A 26,731-nucleotide genomic window follows, 5' to 3' on the forward strand; every position below is an offset into this window, starting at 1 on the left:
CAAACACTTATCTCAGAGTATCTGTAGGTCAGAATCTGGGTGTGGCTTAGCTGGGTCTGGTCTCAGGATCTCTCGCAAGGATGAAGCAAGGTGTTAGCCAGGGCTTCAGTCTCACAGGAATGCTTGATTGCAGGAAGATTCACGTTCAAGTGTGCATACGTGGTTGCTGGCAGGATTTAGCTCCTCATGGTACTTTTGAACCAAGGCTTTCAGTTCCTCGCTAAGGATTCAGTTCTTCACAGTTCCTTACTGTTGGCTGGGGACCCCCTCAGTTCCCTGGCTTATAAGTCTAGGAGAATTCAATTTTGTCCTGGGGTGGGCACTTCAGCTCGGACACATTAATTTGTAAAGAGTATCAATGTGGAGTAAAAATTAGCACCGCATTTGTATTCCCAGTTCCTGACCGAGCACTAAAGCGAATGTGTGAACACTCTGAATTTTCCGGTTGGTACACACTCCAGGCCTGTATGTAAATTAATTTGTGAGTGAATTAAGCATTTACAAAGAATTAATTGCATGTTGAAGAGGACAAACACATAATTCTGTATAGGAGAGGAATGTCAGGAAAAGTTTAAGATGATTAGAACGGGCAGTAGTTGAAATGACTTATGAACTTGAGTTTCTCTTTCAACCACATCATGGCTATAGCTTCAAATTATTTTTCATTCTCTCCCTCTATTACCATTACAGACCATATACTGTGCCTATACTCCCCTGGAGTTACGCAATGTGGCAGCCCTGAACTCAGCCACAGAAGCATGAATATATTCGATTATTTTATTTTTTGATCTAATGCTGCGGGTTTTATTTTTAAACTCAGGAAATTTAATTTTTAAATGTGATTTAATCATTGGTAGATATTTACAAAAATTCTGAAACTAGAATTTGACTGTCCAATCTTAGACTTTGAAAGTTATAGTGTTAGCCTAGTGCATATATCCTCAACAGAGTCAATATTTGCCCCTAAGGGGGCTAAAATTGGTTCTGGGGGTGTGTGTCCAAAAAAAGTCCTCTTTTTCTGTATAAAGCACAGGTATACATACAGTACATAGATACACAGTCTACCTGTGGTAGTAAAATTTCATTGGGGGGAAGTGATTAAGATGGAAAGGTTTAAAAAGGTTCCTTAGGGACTGATAATGAAAAAAAAAGGTTGAGAAATACTGCCCTTGTGCTAAGCTTAAAAGACAGCTGTTAAATGAGCTGTCTTGCATTAGATTATTTCCTGTATCATTTCCTGTATTACACTGTCAGCTTCTTAAGGATAGGAAGTGTAACCTGTTTTGTATTTTTTCAATAACACCCACTACAATGGTTTACGTTCACCTGCATTCAGTAAATGCATATTTCATTGAATTAATATGGAACACATCTTACCCTCCTTGTATTCATCCTACTGTCCCATATAACCTAAATGAAATGATCAAAATTAGTTTAGTAAAGCAAGCAACCTGACATAGTCTCCTTCACAAAAATCCTAGGAAAATAATGAGAAGCTTTATTAAAAGAGTGAAAAATCTTCAAAGTAGCATAGTAAGAGAAGCACCGACTCTGGAAACAGAAAGATGAATCAGGGCTTTGATTTCTAGCTCTATCACTCAAGCCGTGGAGTCTTTAGTCAAGTTACCCAAGGAGGAAGGAAAAAGAGAATAAAAAAAGAATGGGAAAAGGGAAAGGAATATAAAAAAGGTACAGAGAAGAGACAAGGGTATTTCTAAATCTTATGTATATCCTAAATTTCAGGTATGTGGACCTACTGGCAGTTCCCCAAACAGGTCATGGCTCAAATATGCCATACTCTTTCACACTTACATGCACATACATTCTCCCTTATTTCCAGAACATTATTTTTCCACCACTATTCAGCTCAAGCCACACCCTCCCAGGAAGCCCTCCATAACATCCTTGTCTGCCCTTGTCTGCCTCCCACACTGAGATGCCTGTCTTCTTGCTCCCCTAACATTCAGACCATACTTTATTATAGTACTTACGATATTGTAATGTAATTAATGGTTTGCATGTCTGTTTCCCTCACTAGTCTGTGAGCATTTTGAGAACTGAAATGGTTTAAAAAATTTTTAATGTTTATTCATTTTCTGAGAAAGAGAGAGAGAGAGAGAGACAGAGACAGAGACAGAGGGAGAGAGAGAGACAGAGGGAGGGAGAGAGAGAGAAACAGAGCATGAGTGGGGTAGGGGCGGAGAGAGAGGGAGACACAGAACCCGAAGCAGGCTCCAGGCTCGGAGCTGTCAGCACAGAGCCCAATGTAGGACTTGAACCGTGAGATCATGACCTGAGCCGAAGTCGGATGCTTAACCTACTGAGCCACTCAGGTGCCCCTGAAATGCTTTTATCTGCTTCCTCTCAACATCTTAGCATAGTGCCTAAAATACTATTGGTGAACAAACAATGGGCTTGTTGAATTAACTAATAAAAACACAAGCATGCAAGAGGAGCACAGCAACATTTTTCAACAATTTGACAGAGGGTGTGTACTCTTCAAAGAGCCATTGCTTTACAATTGACTAATAATCATCTTTGTATACGTTCTCAAGCCTAAAACAAAACACTGTACATTTTCTGTGTCCAATAATGATGAACGTAATGAGTACTTTCACATTGTCAGTTGTTACAGTCCAATGAGGAAAATCCTATTGTTATTCCTATTTTTTTAGATGGGAAAACAGGCTCTTAAGTGGATACAACTTGCTGAGGTCATTCTTACCAAGTGAGGCTTCTTGCTCTGGAGCTTATGGTGCTGCTACACTGTAGCACCTGCCAAAGTTAGTTGAGTGAGAATATCCGCTTCAGTACAATGTACTTCTGTCTGACCCTCTTCACCTGCAACCTCCTACACACACTCACCTAGAAAGAAACAAAGGCTCATGCATGCAGTTTGTTATTGTTCAGCCAAAAAATGTGTCTGAATATGCATAGCTTTGCTTGATGTAAAAATATCTATCAATAACTATGAAATAACCCTTTGGGACTATTCTAATAACATTTATATAGAAGGTAATGATTTAATTTTATTGACCTTTCAAATTCTTTAAAATGGAAGCTCTGTTCGGTGCTTTTGCATTTGAGTGTGTTAAACCACATATCCAGCATGTTAAATTCTCTTTTCAAGAAAGCCAATGTGAAGCAGCTCATTAAGACTTTTGGGCGAGAAGTCATGTATCACAAGCCCTCCCATTACTACCTCACTGACGATGTCTGTGAGGGTATAGTTGGAACCACAGAATTGAAAAACCAGTTCTAGCCACATTGCAAAATCACCATAAGGAGTGGCATCTGGTTCCTGGAGCTGGAAGAGGTGACTATGCCTTTTGAATCATGGTTATTGTCTCAGACAAAACAGATGAAAAGACCCCCTAAACCAAAAGAGAGACAAAGGAAAACTTTTAAAAATGAGACTTTGGGGACAGGTGCACCTTCCAGGTGCCGCTGTTCCAGGATTCCCTCGGTTACTCCAGTCTTCAAGTCCCTGACACATTTCTCTTTTGCTCCCTGCTGCAGTCCTTTACTCACTCATAACCGGACTGCATGTATCAGGTGTGTCCAATCTGCTGAATTCCAACATCAATCCTCTCTTGCTACAAAGTGTGAGAAGCTGAGGTACCGTTGGGGATGTGAGAGGTGATGTGGGCATTAGCCCTAGAGAAACCTTACATCAGGAGAGCTGTGGAGGACATGCACATTGGGCCCCCTTCTCCTCCTCCACACAACCTGCAAGTCATGGAGACCTAAAAGAATTAACAGGTAAGAGCACCAACAATGATATAATGTCAACAAGATGTAACACATTTGCAGTAAGAAGACAATAAATATCTATTGGCCTACTGTTTTTGGTTTATGTTAATTCATTTCAACATTATCAAAAACTTGGAAGTGTGTTAGAAATGGGAGATGCATAAACTACTCACATTCTAGGCATCAAGTGCCGGGTTTAAAACGGCTTGGAAAAACAGTAGTCTCTAAGCATGTGGATTAGGTGCTGGTTACGAGTGGCTTGGAAGGATGTAAGGCAGAGGGAACAGCAGATGCAAAGGTATAAAGGTCTGAGAAAGTCCAGCTTACAATGCTTTCTTAGAACACCCCAGTTTAGTAACTTCCGTCTCCTTTAAACTCCTTTAGCATTTACCACCTGTACCATTCTTCTTGCTTGTTATCTCTCTTTGATGTACAGTTACCATTTCTATAACTAACCTTTACATTTACACTTCCCCTTAAGTAATTTGATTTCTTAGGTGGTAGTGTTATTTTTAAAAAATCTCTCCGGAATGCCACTGAAAGGTGCATTGAGCTGGATAAACACTAATAAATAACTACTGATTGATTGACCACACACACACTCATACACAACTTACACATCTTAAGTTTTCATTAAAAATGCTACAATTTGGGGCACCTGCGCAGCTCAGTCAGTTAAGTGTTGGACCCTTGATTTTGGCTCAGGTCATGATCTCACTGTGGGATCAAGCCCCGCATCGGGTTCTGTACCCACATTGAGAAGCCAGCTTGGGATTCTCTCTCTCTCTCTCTCTCTCTCTCTCTCTCTCCCTCTTTCTCTGCATCTCCCCCACTCATGTGCCATGTGCTCTCTCTCTCTTAAAATTAATAAATATTTTTTTAAAATGCTAAGATTGCAGGGGCGTCTGGGTGGCTCAGTCAGTTAAGCGGCCGACTTCGGCTCAGGTCATGATCTCGTGGTCCATGAGTTCGAGCCCCGCGTCGGGCTCTGGGCTGACGGCTCGGAGCCTGGAGCCTGCTTCCGATTCTGTGTCTCCCTCTCTCTGACCCTCCCCCGTTCATGCTCTGTCTCTCTCTGTCTCAAAAATAAACGTTAAAAAAAAAATTAAATAAATAAATAAATAAAATGCTAAGATTGCAGCCACAAAAAATAAAGCAGGACTATGTAAATAGAGGATAACACGTTTATTTATTCACTATTCTATTTTTATGACCTATTTCTAAGTAGGAACAAACATTGCATATAGTCAATGTTTATGTTGCCAATCAGTTACAACAGTAGGTTTGATAGCAAACAAATTTTAACAAATTTATAACAAATATAAACACACATTTTATTTTTTATTTTTTAATTTTATTTATTTTGAGAGAGAGAGAGAGAGAGAGAGAGAAAGTGCACATGTGAGTGGGGGGAGGGGGCAGAGAGATAGGAGAGAGAGAATTCCAAGCAGGCTCCATGCTATCAATGCAGAGCTGGACCGAGGGGCTGGACAAGAGCTCTACCTCACCAACCACGAAATCATGACCTGAACCGAAATCAAGAGTTGGATGCATAACGGACTAACTGACTGAGCCACCCTGGTGCCCCGGAAGGCACAATTTAGTACAGGAATAAGATCTTATTAAAATTACTGAGAATTGCATGGTAAAAACAGTGGACTTGAACTCTTAAAACCTGGAATCAAAGCTCTGCATCCGTTGCGAACTTTGGCAGATTATTTTTCATCTTTGAGCCTTTTTCCTTATGTATTGAATGAAGTTAAGAATTCCAACTTCACAAGATCACAAGGAGTAAGTTAAAAACATACACACATCTACTCTCGCATAGACTCAATAATATATTTGTTCACTTTTTGCCCATTCATTCGTCCATTCATTCAAATACATCCACAAGGCAACACAACAAACTAGAAATACCGTGAACCACAGAGAAGCATTTCTTTTGAAAACTTTTGTTATAAAACTACTTTTTTCTTCAAGTGGTTAAACCATTAGGACAAACACATTTCCTTTCAGGGGTATGATCATTTGCTATTTTTTGCAGGAGTATAATATAAGCACACATTTAGGCCAAATTAATGTGTGTTGCAGTTGCAGAGAACACAGACATTATGGTACATTTTGTACACTTGTCTAATTGCATGAGGGGCACTCTACTTCTAGTGCCAGAATTATCTTACCACCCATTGTAGATAATCACGTTCATGAAATCTTAAGTTCAATAATAGAGTCTTTAGACTCTGTATTCTGGAAGAAAGACAGGGAAGGGTTGTAGTCAGGAATCTCAGTTCTGTCTTGGTTATTAATATCTCTACCAGACTTTTTTTTCTTTAAAGTTTATTTACTTATTTTGAGACAGAGTGTGCATGCACACGCATGAGAGAGCAGGGGAGGGGCAGAGAAAGAGAGACTCCCAAGCAAGCTCTGTGCTGTCAGTGCAGAGCCTGACCCAGGCTCAAACCCATGAACCATGAGATGGTGACCTGAGCCCAAATCAAGAGTAGGACCTTAACCAACTGAGCCACCCAGGTGCCCAGACTTCTAATGAAGCATATAACCTCAGTTTCCCTAAGCTTTATTTTTTCCACACAAAAGTGGTGTCATAAGATCTATCTCCCAACAATGATATAACACTCAATTGTTGTTTGTAAGTACGCAGACAGATGTTTTTAAACAAATGCAAAGTACTCAATTAGCTTATTAGTCTCTCTCTGCCCTTTTGGTAAAATGTAACCTTAAATTTATTTTAAAATTAAAATGTAACTTTTTTACATCTTGCCTCGTAAAACACAACAACTAAAACATTTTTTAAAAAGCAATAAATGCTGCAATAAAATAAACTTTATAAACAAAATGACAAAAGATAATTTCTTTCCATCTATTTTTGGAAAGAGTGTTTTAATTATATTATACAAAAATTTTTGGTGAGGTGCCAAGTAAGGTGACCAACCAAGGCAGTTTGCCTTGGATTTCCCAGTTTTAGCACTAAAAACTCCACAACCTTGGAAACCCGTTCTGTACCAGCTAGGCTTAGTCACCTTAGTGCCCTGCCATTAATTACTAGAGGCTTTTCCATAGCTTACAGCTCTGAACATGTGCCCTTAGAAAAATTCCATGAGTATTTTAATTTCTACATATTTGAAAAGCATTTGCACATCCTTCCTATTGGGATTTCATTCAGTGCCACTTGGTGAGCATATAAATATTTATAGAGTTTTGCTCTGTGAGTAGATATTTAATAAATGTATACTAATATCTTTTGACCTTATTAGAACATGGGGATAAGGGGAGTACCTAATTACCAGTAATGATTCTTTTGGCACCAAGAAAATATTAACTTGCCTATTCTTTTTTCAAGGACCTTGTCATGTTGTTTACAGATTACTGTACTTCTACCTGGTAATCATCACAGCTGAGAAAGCAGTACACCGGCAATACCTTTAAGATCAAGTCATTAAAAAAAACATTGTATGTGGGTCATCACTTGGACAATTTGGGGCCAGAGAGAAGTTGTTATACTGGTTTCCTTAAATAGCTCTATAACCTAACCTGATTCCAAGATAATTTCCAAAATATCAATGGAATGAGTGTTGCTGAAAATCTGGTTAAGAAGGGTTTATCTATGGGGGAGCCTGGGTGGCTCAGTCGGTTAAGCAGCCAACTTCGGCTCAGGTCATGATCTCATCATCAGAGGGTTCCAGCCCCTCATCGGGCTCTGTGCTGATGGCTCAGAGCCTGGAACCTGCTTCAGATTCTACGTCTCCCTCTCTCTCTCTCTCTCTCTCTACCCCTCCCCTGCTCACACTTTGTCTCTCTCTCTCTCTCGCTCTCTCAAAATAATAAACATTAAAAAAAAAAAAAAAGGTTTATCCATAGAATAAGAGGCCTCAAAATTCAAAAGCATTATGATGTTGCCCAGGATATTGACCAAAAAAGAAGTTATGAGATTATGGAAAAGGTTTCTGAGAAAAAAGCAGACCAGTATTCTTCCTTAGAAAATGGGGATGACTGAGGTCATGTGCATACTTGCATAATTCAAATAAAATCAATTAAAAGGTTATAAATCCAATTGGTTACAATTTTCCCCACAAGATGCAAGGTGACTTATGACACTTTTTTAAAGTTCTAAATTTGAGCATTTAACTATGTGTCAGGTACTACGTCAAGAGCTTTAGATGCATTATTCATTTCATACTCACAGATAATCCCATGAGAATAGGAATTATCCTCCAAAGGCAAACTCAGAAAGGTTCAGTAATTTGGTCAAGGTTATAGACAGCAACTGGAGGGGCACAGGCAAATTCAGGTCTCTTTCCTCCAAAGCCTAAGCTCTTGACCTTTAGTCTGTGCTCCTTCTCAACAATGTTGACATAAACTCTGAAAATTGTATCTTCAGTCCTACGTCCCCATACCTTCTGTCTTGCACATTAGTTAATATAACTGCCTATTTAACATCTCTACCTGGATGTCTAACAAGCATCTGAAATTTAACACGTTTCAGGAAATGGTACATCCATTGACCCAGTTCCTCAAGCCCCAAATCTAATAGGCATCCTTGTTTCCTCTATCAACCCCACAGTCAAGCCATCAGCAAATCTATTAGCTCTACTTTCAAACTATACCTGAAACTATTTCTATCATCCCCACTGTCACATCTCTAGCCCAAGCCATTATCATCATTCACCCAAACTACTGAGATAGCCTCATAATCTCTCCTTTCAGTCCATTCTCTACAAAGCAGCCATAGTTATTTCCTTTTAGCCATTTATTTTTTTAAATGCATATTATATTGTTTCATTCTTGTTAAAAACTTGTTAATGCTTCCCTTTGCAATAATGTAAACTTCTTAAGATAGCCTACAAGGCCCTGCTGTCCCCCTGCCTTTGCCTTGATAGCCCTTCTCTGACTTTATCCCATAACACTCTTCTTTGCTCAGCATGCTTCAGTCACATCAGTTTTTACGATTTCAATTTTCTTTGTGATGTAAAGTTATATACTTTGAGAGGATTTGGAAGGGCAATGGTGAGGGTTTGAGAAAACTGGTGAAGGTTTCAAGAGTTGTCTACAGAGGGAGGGCAATTCAGAAAAATTTAACAGGATTTCTGAATGGTGTTGATGGTTCAGTTGTGCTTGGTGACTAGAATTTAATAATAGAATGCATGTGATTATGCACATATTCCAGTGATGGTCAGCTGCTCCAGTACCAAAGGGGAGGATAAGGATAGTAGGATTCATACAAGGTAGGGGTAGATTGAAAAAAAATGGGGCAAAGGATATGAAGGTACTGACAAGTGTTACTTAATTTTTCTCACACGTATATAGAAATGGGGATGGGGTAGAGAGAAGGGTTGCTAGTGTCCTTAGCCAGCTGTGGCAACAACCTAGAACTACTAAGTAGAAAGAGAATCAAAGGACCAAGACTTACCAGCACTGATGTTAAAAACTTTAATTTACAAATCCTGATTATTTCAGGAAATCTGATTATTTAAACATATATAAAATGGACAAACTAGTAGCTTATTCACATCATTTTAAAAATATAGAGAGAGAGAGCAAGCAGGGGAGAGGGGCAGAGGGAGAGAAAGAGAATCTTAAGCAAGCTCCTCTGGAGCTGCACTTGGGCTTGCATGACCCTGGGATCATGACCTGAGCTGAAATCACGAGTCGGATGCTCAACTGACTGAGCCACCCAGGCGCCCCACAGGATTTTTCACTTAAAAACAATAACTTTCCAAAGGGAACCTGTAGTTTGAACAGTAAGATTTATCAGTAAGATAGGAATTCAGATTTTTAAAAATAACTGGCCAATCCTTCAGGGTACCCCCAGAGGGTGCTTTCTCAGGCCTCTTCCTCCTTCAGGACACTTCTCTGGTTCTCCTGTCCTACTTACAAAAATTTAAACCCACTCTTATAATAGCATAAAATGCTCTTACTTTCCTGGCCCCTAACTTGCCTAATAATTTCCCATTTACCCTTCTTTCACTGGAAGGTGCTGAAACGAAACTAGTTTACACCTCCGTGCTTTTGCTTCTATTACTCTCTCAGGCTAAATCATCTTCTGTTGGTCTCAGGCTAGACCTACCTTCTCTGTTAAACTCCTAGCCACCAATCACCACGCAGCTCACACAGCACATTTCTAGATAAGAGACAAGTACTGTCTCTCTGCTATATTTGGTCCTTGTAGGTATTTCTATTACAGCTTGTATTGTGTTATATTGCAATGCATTTTATATATTTTGTAGAACATAACCCATATTATCCATCGTAAAGCATTTTTATGATTGATGTTTTAGGTCACCCGGCCGCTGGAACAGGGCGTTTTCTGTGGTTTTGGTCAAGTTCCTTTCCCTTTGAGCCTCAGATACAAAATGGGTACTGTGGCTCCGTGAAGATGAGAGAGAATGTATGTAAAGCCCTTACATAGTGCTCAATCAAGGAAAGCCATGACTGTTTACATTGCTTAGGGCCCTCAATTGGTAGCTGCTTGCTGAGATGAGTTCAGGAAACGCTCCTCTAAAATGACGTCACTATCGGCGACTTAAAAACCACTGCACGTCTGTACCAGCGTACAGCAGCAGAAGTACTTAAAACGAGGTTCACCTGTCACATAGTTTAGAGGTTCCGCATGAAACAGATTTCCATTTAGTAGCCCGGGCAACAGGAATTTTAGCTCAACAACCGAGGTCTTCCCAGAATATTACTCCAGGGCGAGCGGGAAGTGTCTCTACCGCGGGGTGGGAAGGCCGCCTTCGCTGGATTCAGCGAAGGGGCTGGATCCCTATGGCCTGCGGCGACAACCACCATCGTGTCCAGGGGCCCTTCTCTCGGTGACGACGAGGCCACGGCCTCCTCCGGAACAGGGTCCACCAGTGCCGGTCCACAGAGGGACCGCAGCCGGTACCGAGAAGGCGATTCCCGCGGCGCCGCGCTCCCATAGCCAGGCCGGGCCGTGGGGTCTCCCCACACTCCACGCAGGGGCGGCGGGGCGGGGCGCGGTGACGCCAAGAGGAGTGACGCGACGACGCAGCGCGACGCGGTGACGCACGCCCCTTTGTTGGCTCAGTAGCGGTAGCAGCGGCCGTGGAGGTGGCGCTGGGGACTGTTTTCTCTCGGAGGCCGGAGCGGAGCCGCGTCTGACTGAGGCGGGCGGCAAGCGGCCCCCTCGCTCCCTCCCTCCCTCCTCCGCGCCCTCCCCGCCGCCGCCAGCCGCCAACCGCCAACCGCCGCGCCCGGGGAGGAGCCGCGGCCCGCGGGGCCGGAGCCAGGCCTGCGTCCGGACATCAGCCGGAGCCGGAGCGAGAGCCGGGGCCTCGGCGTCCCCGCCCTCTCCCCGCCTCAGGGCCAGCGTCCGCCGGGCCCTCGCGTGTCGCGCCATGGACTCGGACGAGGGCTACAACTACGAGTTCGACGAGGACGAAGAGTGCAGCGAGGAGGACAGCGGCGCCGAGGAGGAGGAAGACGAGGACGAGGATGAGCCGGACGATGATAACCTGGATCTGGGCGAGGTGGAGCTGGTGGAGCCCGGGCTGGGCGTCGGCGGGGAGCGGGACGGACTGCTGTGCGGGGAGACGGGCGGCGGCGGCGGCAGCGCTCTGGGGCCCGGCGGCGGCGGTGGCGGCGGTGGCGGCGGCGGCGGGCCAGGGCACGAGCAGGAGGAGGATTACCGCTACGAGGTGCTCACGGCCGAGCAGATTCTGCAACACATGGTGGAATGTATCCGGGAGGTCAACGAGGTCATCCAGGTGAGGGTGGCCGCCGCGCTGACTTGACCCGGCCGGACTGGGGAGCAGATTCGGCGGCCTGAGGGGCAGGCTCGGGCCTGCTGCGTAGCCTTGCCCGCTGCCTCCCGGCCCTGTCTCCTCCGCTGCCTCTGCTGGGGATAGAGGGTGTCGAAAGCAGACATTCGCCGGTTAGCCGGGTGTGGGGAGGTGCGCTGGGGGCGGTGCTTTCCAGGTCCTGCTATGGCGGAGGCCTCCGGCCGCCTGAGACTTCTCTTGCGGGCAATTCCTGCCGGTCCCTGGGCCCGGTGTCCTTCCTCTGGCCGGAGGAGCGCTTACAGGGGCGGGGCGGGGCGGAGGACGGGTGGAGAAGAGCAGGAAGAACGGGGCCCCTAAGAGGGTTACCCCGGCTTTCAGGCTCGCTTGAGCACTTTTGGAAGGGGTTGGAGTAGGCCTAAGAGCAGTTTGGTGTACGGTTGCCCCAAGTGGGCACCAGTTAATAAAGAAATGGATCTGCTTGGCAGTCTTAAGTGCCTACTTAAAGGTGGGGGAAGGGAACTGTTTCTCGGAAGAGGTGCTGATGGGCCTTCTTTTCTGATGTTGAGGCTTCTGCCTGTATCTCTTTATCAGTCTCTGCTGTTTGCTTGGGACCTAACTGCTACTTTTCCCAGAGGTAGCGTAGGATTTACTTGAAGCTGATGGAATGGTTACTGCAGATTGCATACCCAGCTTTGCAGCTAAAACAACAAAACGCAGTGTTACTGTCTAATATTAGACAAGACTCTATTGTGAGTTAGAAAGTAGAGACTTTCTGCTTCTGGACTCTCTGATAATTTTTATTTCGTGGTGAGTAGGCTTGGTTTAAGTTGATAACCACAATCCATTTAGCCTCGTGGGTCAGATTTTGTATTTTTGAGCTTTAGGAAATCAAAAGTTTACATTTGTTTGGGGAAAAAAAACCAGTTATGATGAAAGGTCAGGGATATGACCGAAGAATAAAAACGAAGTCTTGATTCAGCGCAACTTTTAGAAAACATTAGTTACAAGTAAGGGGACTATACATACGAGCAAGTTACTGTTGCCTTGTATGTCAGTCATTACTTTTTTTTTTTTTCTCCCTTAGAATTGGTTGGCTAATATTCACTGACAAATTGGCAGTAGTATGTCACTGCCTACTTGTTCAGTTTGCATGATTAACAGATTTTTACAGTATTGTCTAGTAAGCAGCACTTCCAATTGAACCATCTCTTCAGGTTCATTTGAAGACCGTATTTTGAGGAATAGTAAAAAATATCTGATCTATAATGTTAGTATTGAACTGTGGAAATCTCAAACTTTCATATAGATATTGCAGCCTAAGGAGGAAATGGAAGGGATGTAGAAGGAAGATAAGCTTTATTGCTCTTTTTCTGATTCTAAAAATATGACAGCTTATGCCACTAAATTGACTTTTTTCTTTTTTTTGAGGAAATTAAAAGAATTTAGAGTAAGACCCTGAATTCTCTTTTTATTTACAACTGCATTATATAAAATCTAAAATTTTCAAACTTATCTAGCTTATTGGCATTTTAATTAGCTTAAAAAACTCATGGATAATGGATATTTATTGTTTAACCTTTTAACTTATTTGTTTTCATGTAGTAAATCTCATCCAACTTTCTCAGCTCTTAGGTGTGTCTCAATCACTAAGGCCAAACCATGCAAGTTCTTTATAGGACTTCTGGAACAGAGATGTAGCTAATGCATATGACATCATTCTTTCTTTGTTAGTTTAGGGAGGAGAGAATAAACGCAGATGAACTGAGCTAATAGGGACTATAAAATACTAGGGGTTTTTTTTTAGGTGTTCTTTTACCGTGTTTCCATGCCTGATTTTTGAAAACTGTCTTTTTTCTAGTCAACTTCATGTTAAGGATGCTCTTAAATGGAATTCCAGAATATATAAATATCTATTCCTTGTTAGGTTTCTATTTCACAATATCAGTAAATCAAAGAATAAGATTTATCTCAGACCATTTTTTCTCCAAATGGTATACTTCTGAACCAGGCTTTGGTTATAGTATGGGTTTGTTATGTTAATAGGTTTAAAAAGTTATACTGGTAAGGCATGCACACTGTAAGAAAAAACTGACTAGGCAAGGGGGAAAAAAAAAGATTAGATCTACACCAAGAGAGATGCACCAAAATTTAAACTGTAGTTATCTCTCCAGACCTCTGGGTGAGCTATACATATTTTTCAATAGCAACAGAATCATACCATATGCTCTATGTTTTCAGTAAAAAAAAAAGCAGGTTACAAAAACAGAAGGAATCTCAACTTTCTCTTAATAACTTTTTCCAGTGTTTACATGATTACGGATCTAAAGTAATTTATCTAATCCATCTATTATTATTGGCCTTCCTTTATTTTCCAGTTGTGGCTTTTATAAACTTCATTGGTAATATCCTCTTAGATAAATCTTTGAATGTGTTATTTTCTTAGGATAAATTGAATTTCTGAGTCAAATGATGTGGTTATTTTCAAGGCATTTGATACGTACTACCTATCACATTGTTTTCAGAAAGGTTATATTAGTTTCCCCCGACCAGTCGGTTCTTGATTGGGATAAAACAGTCATCATTTAAAAAATTTCCTTCTTTAAAAAAACAAAACACGAAGTAGAACTTTTAACATGTTTATTAGGTGTTGGTTTTTCTTTTGTAAATTGCCCTTTGCTTTTGCTCATTTTGCTCCCTTTTGGGGGATTTTTTTCTTTTATTGATTTATAAGATCCCTTTATATTTCCTGAAGTTTTAAATATCAGTTGTCTACGTTTTTCAATTAAAAAAAAATGTTTAATGGGGCCATAAGTTTTAAGTTTATCAAGTTAAAAACCATTGTTTTACTTAGTTCACATTAGAGAGCTTACTGTTAATTCTAAAAAATTTAAATCCTCTGCTCTCTAATGCTACTTTTCAATATGAAATCAAGTATGTTATTGAATTTGAAAATGAATTTGCAGGAGAAAAAGATTGAAATTTGAAAAGATTGCCAAATTTAATTTTTCCTTGGGAATTTGATTACTACTTCTGGGAGAGTAGTTCTGGGCAACAGGAGATTAATACTGTTATTTGTAGATATCTGCAGTGTAGTTTTAGCTTAACAGTTTTTCTTTTAGAATACTCTTGGTTTTCTAGCTTTCTGTAACTCTCTTGTTATAGTTTAATTTGGCCTTGTTATATTTAAATCCTTTGTGGCTACCTACATTATCTTGTGGACTTCAAGAAAAGATCAGGGATTTTTTTTAAACCTATACCAGTGGTAGAGAAGTACTTAAAGCCCTTAACTACCCAACTGTATTTACTTAACTAGTATAGTTAAACAGTGGCTTTCTAATGTAATTACTAGTAGCTTGATAATTTATTAAACACTACACAGTTCTGCAGTTGAAGGTGTTTATACTTGCTGTTTTGTGTTTCCACAACATTATTCAACAAATGTTGGTTGTGCTTGTGTATGTATGCTAGTCACCGTTGAGTAGATAGAGGACATGGTTCTTGCCTAAGGAGCATATAGAAATGGGGAACATAGAGGTCCTTGGGCTTCATTCCCAGAGATTGTTGTTCATTAGTTAAGTCTGAGTTGGAGCCTGAGCATTTATATATTTTTAGCTGCTCCAATGATAGTTCTCAGCTACTGGAATAGTCATAGTTCATCTACTGTCATGATTTTGACTCATTCAGGGAGAATGAGTAGAGTGAGAAGGGCAGTACCCTTAGGAATACCACTTTTAAAGAGTGTGCTGCAGAAGAGGAGCATGGGCTGATGGATGTGAGTGGTCACAGAGAAGGTATAAAGATGTGGGTGGGTGGGTGTCTTGCTATTATAAGATTATGCTAAATGACCTGTTTTAAAGACAACAGATATATCATCTTTTCAGGGGGAACTTTCTTTTGACTATTGATTTTAAGTCTTTAATTCTATTTCACCTATTTATGTATTTATCTAATTAAAAGACTTAATTAACTTCTAAGGTGTGGTTTCAAGCATAAATTGAGAAGCAGTGTATTTCAGTTTACTGGCTCAGGAGTCAGTTCTAGCCTTGACTTTTCCTCCAGATGGTAAGTTTTGTTTACATATCAGAACCTTCAGTTTTTGTTTGCTTTTTTTTTTTTTCCAATCTGGGAAATTAAGGGAGTTGAAATATTAGATTGCCCTTTTTTTTTTTTTTTTTACATTGGTGTTTTGTTTATCTAAAATCCTCGTAAAACCTCAGTTAATTGGAGATGCTCATTGTTTCCAAGAAATGAATTCAAGTGTGCATATTATCGAGATGAACTTAAATTGTTTAACTATTTGAATGGTGGAAGAGGGAGAGGAAGGGGCGACTGTGTGTATCTTGAAGCTATTAAGGTGTTTGGTTTATTTCTCTTGAACTTGAACTATTTTTTCCCAGCTAATCTCCTTGAACTTACTTGAGCTGTAGGTTTTAAATTACATTAATTCTTATTAAGTCACTTATGGCAGTAGTCCTGTGAATAAAACTGGCGGGAGGGGTGGTGTCCAGCAGTCTGTCTAAATGAACATTTCAGGTGATGCCGATGCAAGCCAAAGTTTGAGAACCACTGATCTAGTTGGAATATACTACAGAAGTGAGTTAATGATGGAAGGCAAATTGTTTAAGAAACTAATAAAAGGAAAATTTCAAGAGCATGGACAACACTTACTGGGCTAATCAACTGGGAGGGGATTTGTCATCGTTACCGCTATCCTTCAGATAAAGTGGTCTTTTTTTTTTTTTTGAGAGAGAGAGAGAAAGAGAGAGAGACAGAAAGAGCACAAGCCAGGGGAGGTGCAGAGAGAGAGGGAGACAAAGAATCTGAAGCAGGCTCCAGGCTCTGAGCTGTCAGCACAGAGCCTGGGATGTGGGGCTCAAACTCTCAAATTGCGAGATCATCACCTGAGCTGAAGTCAGACACTTAACTGACTGAGCCACCCAGGCGCCCCTGAAGTGGTCTTTACTCAGTTATTTCAAACATGCATACCAAACTAGTGGCCTCTTAACATTCTAGATTAGAACCCTTGGTTTTCCTTCCACCTTTCCTTACCCCCTGGGTTTTATTCTTTTCTCTTTCTTTCTCTTTCTTTCTTTCTTGCTTACAAACATAACTGAGATTCTTTATTTAATACATTGGAAAGGATTTAAGGTTTTGAATACTGTAAATGCTCCTGTTTAATACTGTACTAAATGTTGAAAATATGAGAAGACATTCTCAAGGAGTTGATGATCTCTTTGAATTTAGACACTCAAAGCTATTAGGGTCAGTAAGTTGTTTAATCAAGTGTTAGGTCAGTAAGTTGTGCTAACTGGGAAGTAATAGATATTCATGGAAGAGACATCTGTGGGTGTTATCTGGAAGATGGCTAGGATTTGGATAGATAGGAAAGAGGGATAGGAAGCCATTTTAAGAAATTGAATGAAGTGAGAAGGAGGAGGGTGTCAGGATAATGGTGAGGTCTGCTAAAGTGGAACAGAGTTTATTAACTGTGGGTGATAATGTTGCAGAAGCTGGGAGGTTTGATGATCTGAAGAAAGGTAGTCAGAAGCCATCAGGTTAGATTCCTTTATTTTGGGTTTGACCTGTGGTAACTGTATGTATTAGTTATCTTTAACCCTGTATTTCCCCAAAACTTAGTGGCTTGAGAACAACGCTTATTATCTCACAGTTTCTGTGAGTCATGATTCTGGGTACAGCTGAGCTGGGTGCCTCTGGCTCAGGGTCTCTGTTAAGGGCTGCAACCAAGGTATCAGCTGAATTGCAGTTCTCAAGGCTTGACTTGGGGAGGATCCCCTTCGATGCTCACTCATGTGGCTGTTGTCAGGCCTCAGGTTTTCACTGGCTGGTTGTTGGCCGGAGACCTAAGTTCCTTGCCATGTGGTCTTCTCCAGAAAGGGGCTATAACACAGTTCCCTTCCCTCAGAATGAAGAGTCTGACTGAGAGCCTCCAAGATGGAAGCCACAATCTTTTTATAACTTCATCTTAGAATTGATATCTCATCACTTTGTTATATTTTACTTGTAAGTGAAAAACTGTATCCACATGTTCAGGAGGGGATTACACAAAAGTGTGAAGACCAAGAGGTGGGTATCTCTGGGGCCATCTTAGAGGTTCTACCATCTTGTGTGTGTATGCATCTATATTTGGCTTAGTCAAGAGGTGAAGGACAACCATGTATAATGTTTATCTGTCCGGTCAATTTATATACAAATGGGAGGGCATAGTAGTTTGGATTTTTTATTTTGGATTAACTAGAAATTGTTTGTATTTGGCTCTTTAGAGAGCAGTATTGTATCTTTAAATGATAAACATTCCTAATTACTTTTCAATGGCTAAGATTTAAAAGAATAGTTTCCAGTCTCTTAGAATTGGCAGGAATTTGAGATTCTTCAGTCCACCAAATTTTTTTTTTTTTTTTTTTTTGCTTTACCTACATAGTGGGATCATCTGGGGATTTTTTCACACTTTTAATTTCAGTTGCAAGAAATAATACAGAGCGATCCCATGTACACTATTGATTTTTTGCAGTAACATCTTGCAAAACTATATCATAATGTTACAACCAGTAGATTGACATTGACACAGTATTCAGATTTCTTTCCCTGAGACTTTTAAAAATTTATTTATTATTTGAGAGAAAGAGAGATACACACACAGATTGAGCGAGGGAGGGGCAGTGAGAGGGAGACACAAAATCTGAAGCAAGCTCCAGGCTCCTGGGTGTCAGCAAAGAGCCTGACACAGGGCTCTAGCTCTAGCTCACAAACCTAGAGATCAAGACCTGAGCCTAAGTCTGATGTTTAACCAACTGAGCCACCCAGGGGTCTCTCCCTGAGATTTTTTTTAAATGCAGGCACTCAGGCCCCACCCCAGACTAAGCAGATAGGTCTCTGGGAGTTTGGACCAGACACTGTGATTAATATTCCCTGGATTACTTTTTTTTTTTTTTTTAATGTTTCTTTTACTTTTTTTTTTTAATATATGAAATTTATTGTCAAATTGGTTTCCATACAACACCCAGTGCTCATCCCTAAAGGTGCCCTCCTCAATACCCATCACCCACCCTCCCCTCCCTCCCACCCCCCTCCCTGGATTTACTTTAATGCACACCCAGGGTTGAGAGCCCCTGTTCATGTCCATTTCGTCTCTGTAATATTCCGATCTCTGCTTAGCTACAAATTAAGTGACAGTGAACTGTTTTGTGATGTAGCCTATTCCAAATTTAACTCTTGATTTTGTTTTTAAATGAAATTAAAAGTCTGCTTGCTGCTGTTGTAACTTTTACCTATGGTTCCTAGGATCACCCTTTGGATAAATTTTTTTTCTTAATGTAATTATTGTTTTGGAAGCTTTTCTTCCTTGAAGGAACAACTTTTCTCCCTGAAGTTAATCTGTCCCTCTTTCGTTGTTCCTAGTACAACAATGAACCTATATTTTTGATAATGTACATTGCCTGCTTTTCTATTTTCTTTAGACTCTTATTTATCTATTTTTTTTTTAATGTTTATTTTTGAGTGAGAGGGAGATAGAGTGCTAGTAGGGGGAGGGCAGAGAGAGAGGGAGACACAGAATCCAAAGCAGGCTCCAGGCTCTGAGCTGTCAGCACAGAGCCTGATGTGGGGCACGAACCCATGAACCATGAGATCATGACCTGAGCTGAAGTCAGACACTTAACTGAGCCACCGAGACACCCCTAGACTCTTTCTTCTAATAGGTAGTGTCGCAGGCCATAATTTTGCTAAGACCTTAACAATATATAGGTCATCCTTTGTATGTTATCATACTGTTACTGTATAGCTTTGTTGAATAGTTTAATTATTCCCATTAAATGATGGAATAAATACAAGAATGAGCATTTATTTGGGCTGATTTTTTTGGGATGATCACTTGTGAGAGAATGATTTATAATCAGAGGCTCCTAATTTGGGATAGCTGTATCCTTTGGGGCCTATAGAGATAGTAGTGACAGTTTTTGCCTTTTTTTCCCCCCATGTTTTAAAAAACTTAATATATTTAAAACAGCAAAACAAAACTCCCCAAATGAGTTAAAATGTGGGCCACTGTTGTGTCTTCAATTCTAAAAAAAAATAGCACATCATAGAGTCAGTAGGTTTCTACAATCATATGTGAAATTCTAAATTTTTGCTTTATTCCTAAATTTTCATTTACTCAGCGATAAGGGGTCATCTAGCTTTATATTGAGTAATGTCTCATTTCTGTTGTATCTTGGTGCTTATAAGGTGCCCAATTGGTATTTGCATTAAACGGATGGGTAGTTTGTATCTCAGAAGGCAGTTTAAGAAATTCTTACTGAGTTAGCTGCTCTGGTAGATTAACTTTTCAGAGTTCTACTTTCTTCATTTCTAAAAATGAGAATGCTAGTATTAAGATCAAAAGGTTGTAAGGATTTGAATGAGAAATGCCAAATACTGTACTAGGAATTGTGTGTGTGTGTGTGTGTGTGTGTGTGTGTGTGTGTGTAAGTTTATTTATTTATTTTGAGAGAGAGAACACGATTGGGGGAGGGACTGAGAGCAGAGGAGAGAGAGAATCTGAAGCAGGCTTTGCACTGTCAGTTTGGAGCCTAATGCCGGGCTTGAACCCACAAATGGTGAGATCATGACTTGAGCCAAAACCAAGAGTCAGAGGCTTAACCGAGTGAGTCACCCAGGCACTTGTGTAAATTTTTTTTTTTCTTAATGTAAACATTGTTCAATAGCATTTTTCATTTTTGCTGTGTTCCATTTAAAGGAAGTGTCACAAGTGACCTGACACTTAATACATTTTGGCAAAAAGTACAGCAGATAATGAAGTATTAGGTAACATTTCCTTATAACTAAGACATTTGTTTAGACAAAGCTAAGAATAGCTATAATTTCAGACACTTCTCCCCAGGCTTGTTCTGCTATCTCCTTTGAAACTGTCATACTTCTAATTCAAATATTAACAGGCTCTAATTACTTGGTAATATATCCTTCCTCTTAATCAAAATTGTACATTTTTTTAGGGATTGAGTATAAGCTAGAGACTGAGAAGTATTTTCTGATTCTTAGCAAGTATTTACAAGTCAAAATCTGTAACGTGGGCACTTGAGTTGACATTTGTGACATTTTGAACAGGTATTTCTCTGAAACCCATTTGAAACCCAAATTTACTGCATTCTCTCCTTAAGGCTCTTCTTTCTTTGACTGATTTACAAATGAACCGTTCTTGAAATTTGAGAGTCACCCTTAATTTTTTTTTTCTGCGTTTCACATATCCAATTAGCCCTGATCAAGTTACCTCTGAAATTTGTTGTTGTTTTTGTTTTTTTAATGTGTATTTATTTTGAGAGAGAGAGACAGAGTGCAAGCAGGGGAGGAGTAGAGAGAGAGGGAGAGGCAGACTCTGAAACAGGCTCCAGGCTCTGAGCCGGCAGCACAGAGCCCAATGTGGGGCTTGAACCCACGAACCGCAAGATCATAACCTCAACCAAAGTTGGATGCTTAACCGACTGAGCCACCCAGGCGTCCCTGAAATTTGTTTTAAGTTATTCCTAATTGTTATACTAACTAATCCTAATTTAGGGCCTCTTTTTGCCTCACTGTCTCCAGGCTTCTAGTTTATGTCATATTACCAAATACAAATATAGTAGTCATTTTCCTGCTTAAAAAAAACTTCCCTGTCCACCCCTTCCCTCCCCTACTATTATTAGTCCAGATTCCTTAATATGGCATTCACGGCTTCCCCATCTTGATGTCAGCTGATTTCTCTCAGTGTCAGCTGCTATTGTTCCTGATTCTTCTACCACCCCCAATTGCACTATTTATAATTTCTCTTTCTTCTTACTGCTCTTTGTTGAGGTTATAATTTCTTAATATATAATACATATTTATGTTTTCCTTTTTTTTTTTTTTTTAATTTTTTCAACGTTTTTTATTTATTTTTGGGACAGAGAGAGACAGAGCATGAACGGGGGAGGGGCAGAGAGAGAGGGAGACACAGAATCGGAAACAGGCTCCAGGCTCCGAGCCATCAGCCCAGAGCCCGACGCGGGGCTCGAACTCACGGACCGTGAGATCGTGACCTGGCTGAAGTCGGACGCTTAACCGACTGTGCCACCCAGGCGCCCCCATATTTATGTTTTCTTAAATTTGCTCATTCTCCTCCCTCTTCTGATACTCTTTCTTCTCTTAACTGCTTGTTGTGCTTCTATTCAGACCCTGCTCAGATATTACCAGATCTCTTACCATGTCCTCCTTCGATACCTTTCTAGTGCTTCCTTGTCTATGTTTGCATAGCATTTCATGGGGATGTTGCTACAGCCTGTGTGAGGTTGTAATATAGCCATCCCAATACTTAAGTCTCTTCAACTAGCTAGGTATGAGGGTTTTGAGTGTGAGAGCTGAATCTTCTTCATCCGTAGTGTGTGGCACACCAGCAGTCTTTGCCATCGTAGAAACTCAGTAAATGCTTGGTTTGTCCCTACCTAGTAAACGCTTGCTTCCTCAGTTTCCTTACCTGTAAACCAAAGGGAGCCAGATAAGATTTCTTTTGGCACTAATAAATTATTTTATGATTTGTAGATAATGCCACAGTGATAGAGTGTAAGAAGTAAGAAAAAATGTTTAAATTCCAAGAGGACAAACTTTTTAAGGCCTCTGAATATATAGCAACACTTTTAAAGTTTATTATTTGCGGGGCGCCTGGGTGGCTCAGTCGGTTAAGTGGCCGACTTCAGCTCAGGTCATGATCTTGCGGTCCGTGAGTTCAAGCCCCGCGTCGGGCACTATGCTGACAGCTCAGAGCCTGGAGCCTGTTTCAGATTCTGTGTCTCCCTCTCTCTGACCCTCCCCCGTTCATGCTCTGTCTCTGTCTCAAAAATAAATAAACATTAAAAAAAAAAAAGTTTATTATTTGCATGTTGTTCCCTGCCACTTTATATGAACTGACAGTGATTTAAAAAAATTGAGCCACTAATGCTGTAGTTCTCAAAGTATGGTCCATGAGAGCAAAACCATTGTATGATAATACTAAGACTTTTGCCTTTTTTAATGTGTTGACTTCTGTGCTGATGGTGCAGAAAGCAGTGGGTAGGTAAAACCTTGGAAATGCTAGCACATAAAATAAGTGGCACCCCAAAATACTAGTAGTTACTGTATCTTCACCTGTACACACAGTAAAGAAAAATTTTTCATTTGTTCTGGATGAAGTAGTAAAAGTTATTAGTTTTATATTTTATCCTTTAAGTACACATCTTTTTTATAGCTTAGGTGGCAAAATTGGATATGCATGAAGCACTTGAGCATACTAAAGTTACAGAAGTTGTCTTGAAGATACACTTTTGTGCAGTTTTGTGAGCTGTACAAGTCACGTGTTTGATGGAACACCATTTTTTTCTTGAAATAATGACTAGTTATTTAGACAAATGGCAAACGTATGGTAAATGTTTCTCCAAATGAATGAAGTACACCTGTTATTTAAAGGAAGACTGCTTACATTATATTGCCAATGATAACATTTTTTAAGTTTGTAAGTGAAAATTAGAATTTTGGAACACTTATGTTTGCCACTGTGAGACTGACAGCTTTCTAATACTTAAAAAGTTCTGATGGAATACTGTGTAATAAAATATATCAATATTTGGAAGATCCATGTAATTAACATAATGAATCAATATTTTCCAAATGACCAATTTTCCGTTGACCAATTACAATACTTCACAACCATGCCTTGGTAAGTGGTCCGTTAAGAGTACAAGATAGACCACCAGATTTTAATATAAGAGTATGAAAAGTTCTTTGACATGGTTTCAGATTCTACCTTGTGACCAGCCTTTAAGAAACAACCATGTTTTTGGGGTGCCTGGGTGGCTCTGTTGGTTAAGTGTCTGGCTCTTGATTTTGGCTCAGGTCCTGATCTCATGGTTCATGGGATTGAGCCCGCATTGGGCTTTGCTCTGAGAGTGTGACGCCTGCTTGGAATTCTCTCTCTGCCTCTCTCTCTCTGCCTGCCCCCTCACACTCTCTCAAAATAAATAAATAAACTTAAAAAAAAAAAAGAGCTACTTTTTGAATTTTGGCTTAATATCAAAAAGAATATCCATAATTAATTGAAAAGCCTATGAAAGTGCTCCTTTTTATTTTATTTTTTTGAGTAATCTGTACACTCAATGTGCGGTTCGAACTTACAACCCCGAAATCAAGAGTCACGTGCTGTACCAACTGAGCCAGCCAGGAGCCCCAAGTGCTCCTCTTTTTTTTCAAAATACTTACTTTATGAAGCCACATCTTTTTTATTCTTCAAATAAAACAGCATATCCAAGAGACAATGCAGTAGCAGATATGAGAACCCAGCTATTTTCTATTTAGCCAAATATTGAACACTTTCAAACTTGTGAAATAGTGCACTCTTCTCACCCCAGCTTTTTTGTGTCAGAGCATATATTTATTTTCATAAAAGTGTTTTTTTGTGTTAATCTATACTGGGATCTATTTCTGTTATCTTAATGAGTTAGTAAATATTTTTAAAATTTTGTTTTAGTAGCTAGTGGTAAATATTGATAGTTATAACCCACATAAACAAAACTCTTTGGCATCCTCAATAATTTTTAAGGTGAGAGGGAGTTCTGAGACCAAACAGATTGAGAATTGTTGCTCTGATATTATGAAATATTTCTGAGTTGTTAAGAAAAAGTCATGTTGGCCTTCAAACAGAACTATGACTAACCACGCTACTTGAATTTATTATTAATTAGCAGTAGTTTATAAATTACAAGTTATTACTGATCTGAAACTTTTATTTATAAGCTATGGTAGATGCTCTGAGTGGTATTAACAGAAATATTAGCCTCTATAGTTAAATAAAATCTAGGAAATATGAACCATAAGATATGACTAGTAGGGGAAAGATGTTGGAAATGGGATGAGAGGCTTAATTTTTTCAAGGAAGAGCTAGTAGAGATACCACTTGACACATCCCAATTGTTAGTTTGTTTATATTCTGATTTTTTACATTAGAATGAAAGCCATGTGAGAGCAGGACTTTGCTTTATTCATTGCTGCAGTCCCCGTGCCCACAACAGTACCTGACACATATTAGGTACTTAGTAAATATTTTTTTACGTACTTTTATTTCAATTCTGTTTCAAAGAATATTTTGTTATGTATATAATTTTAGGTTGTAGTTGTTTTCTTTCAGTATCTGTTGTTTTCTGGCTTCCATTGTTTGTGGTGGGAGAAGGCTTAATGAAGTCTTTAATCTGAGTGTTTGAGGGACTTTTTACTTTGTGTCTAGTGGTTTTCTTTGTTATTATCTCACTTTGGGTTTTCAGATCCTTTCAGATCTGTGGAGGTGATGTCTTTTATCAGTTTTGGAAATTCTCAGCTCTGCCTTCATCCCCTTTCCTTCTGAAACTTCAGTTACACTTAGCTTAAAGCTTTTTGTTATGTGCCATATGTGTTTAGTGCTCTTTTGTGTATCTTAACATCCTCTTTTCTCTGTTTCAGATTAGGTAATTTCTATTGATTTATCTTCTGGGTCTCTAAATCTGTCTTTTCCTGATCTGATTTTTTTTTTTTTAATGTTTATTTATTTTTGAGAGAGAAAGTGCGGGTGCACGTGAGTCGGGGAGGGGCAGAGAGAGAGAGGGAGACAGAGGATTCAAAGCAGGCTCTGAGCTGACAGTAGAGAGCTCAATGCGGGACTCGAACCCATGAATCATGAGATTATGACACTTTACCGACTAAGCCACCCACACGCCTTCTTGATCCAATTCTTAATTTGTTTGTATTTTTTAAATTTATTTTATTTTAGAGAGCATGAGCAGAAAAGGTGGGGGGGAGAGAAAGAGAAATAATTTTTTTAAGCAGCAGGTAAAGGTTTATTAGAGTGTAAGAAAGTAAGAATGGTGTGAAAGCTCTCCTTGCAGAGAGGGCATTTGAAGGTGAATACCAAGAGAGAGAGAGGGAGGGAATGAGAATGTATCTTAAGCAGGCTCCACGCTCAGCATGGAGCCAGATGTGTGGCATGATCCCACGACCCTGGCATCATGACCTGAGCTGAAATCAAGAGCCGGATGGATACTCAACTGACTGATCCATCCAGGTACCCCTCTGATGTATTTTTTAATTCTAGAGTTTCCATTTGATTCTTTTCTGTAGATGCTAATTTTATGGTGACTTCTTTTCATCTGTTTTCTCTAGCATATTAATCATTTATTCTTACAAGTTTTGTCAGCTAACTCCAGTAACTGTTAGTTTCTTCATATATATTTTTTTCTCTTAGTTTTTGATCATGTGTTCATGTCATTTGACATACTTTTGATTTCATGCTGTATGTTGTGTATAAAGTATTTTAGGGATTCTGGATGATGATAGATTTCTCCACAGAGGATTTTCATTCTTTCTTCTGTTCAGTGGGTAGAGTGAATGGTCTCCTTAATCCAGTCAGGCTGAGTTTTAGCCCTGTTCAGTTTCAGTCTCTCTCTAATCTGCCTCTGGCCCTTCAACTAAGAACCTGCTGTATTCTCAGCAGTCCCTCTCCTAGGGATCTCAGACTTTAATCATCGACTCCCTAGACTGCTGGAAGCACCACTTTGGTTTTCAGAGACTTTAACATTAGATTTTTAGTCTTGGCCCCATTTTTAGTCCAAGGATTGAGCAGATGCCTTAAGGAAAGACCAACCATTCCTCCATTTCTTGAGACACCCCCCTCAAGTCTCAGTGTTAGTTTCCTTTTTTTTGCTATAATTTACCACAAACTTAATGCCTTAAAGCATAAATTCATTATTCTGTAGTTCTGAGAGTCAGAAGTCCAAAGTGAATCTCACTGGGCTTTCTCACCCACTTTGTCACTTCTGGAGGCTACCTGCATTCCTTAGCTTGTGGCCCCTTACTTGATCTACAAAGCCAGCAGCATAGCATCTTCAAATCTCTCTGACACTTCTGCTTTGCCTCCTTCTTTCACTTTATTTTTATTTTATTTTTATTTATTTTAACTAAGCTGTACACCCAACATGGGGCTTGAACTTAGGATCTGAGAACGAGAGTTGCATGCTCAGGCTCCCTACACTTCTTTCAGTTTGAATGTGACTCTTTGGTTATTTTGGGTTGACCTGAATAATCTAGGATAATCTCTTTATTTTTAGGTCAGCTGATTATCAATTTTAGTTCCATCTGCAACATTAATTAATTTCCTCTCGCCATGTAATTTAACATTCATAGGTTGCCAGGTATTAGGA

At 40.0% G+C, this 26,731-nt stretch overlaps 1 protein-coding gene across 1 annotated transcript in view; it reads left to right on the top strand.

Annotated features, from left to right (window-relative positions):
• The first annotated feature begins 11,028 nt into the window (after positions 1–11,028).
• Positions 11,029–26,731, top strand: part of ARIH1 (ariadne RBR E3 ubiquitin protein ligase 1) — a 121,511-nt gene continuing 105,808 nt past the window's right edge. The window contains exon 1 of the mRNA XM_049613825.1: positions 11,029–11,495. Within this exon, the coding sequence (XP_049469782.1) occupies positions 11,127–11,495 (369 nt within the window). The 5' untranslated portion in view covers positions 11,029–11,126. The remainder of the gene's footprint in view (positions 11,496–26,731) is intronic.

This window comes from Panthera uncia (assembly GCF_023721935.1).
Source record: "Panthera uncia isolate 11264 chromosome B3 unlocalized genomic scaffold, Puncia_PCG_1.0 HiC_scaffold_1, whole genome shotgun sequence".
NCBI lineage: Eukaryota > Metazoa > Chordata > Mammalia > Carnivora > Felidae > Panthera > Panthera uncia.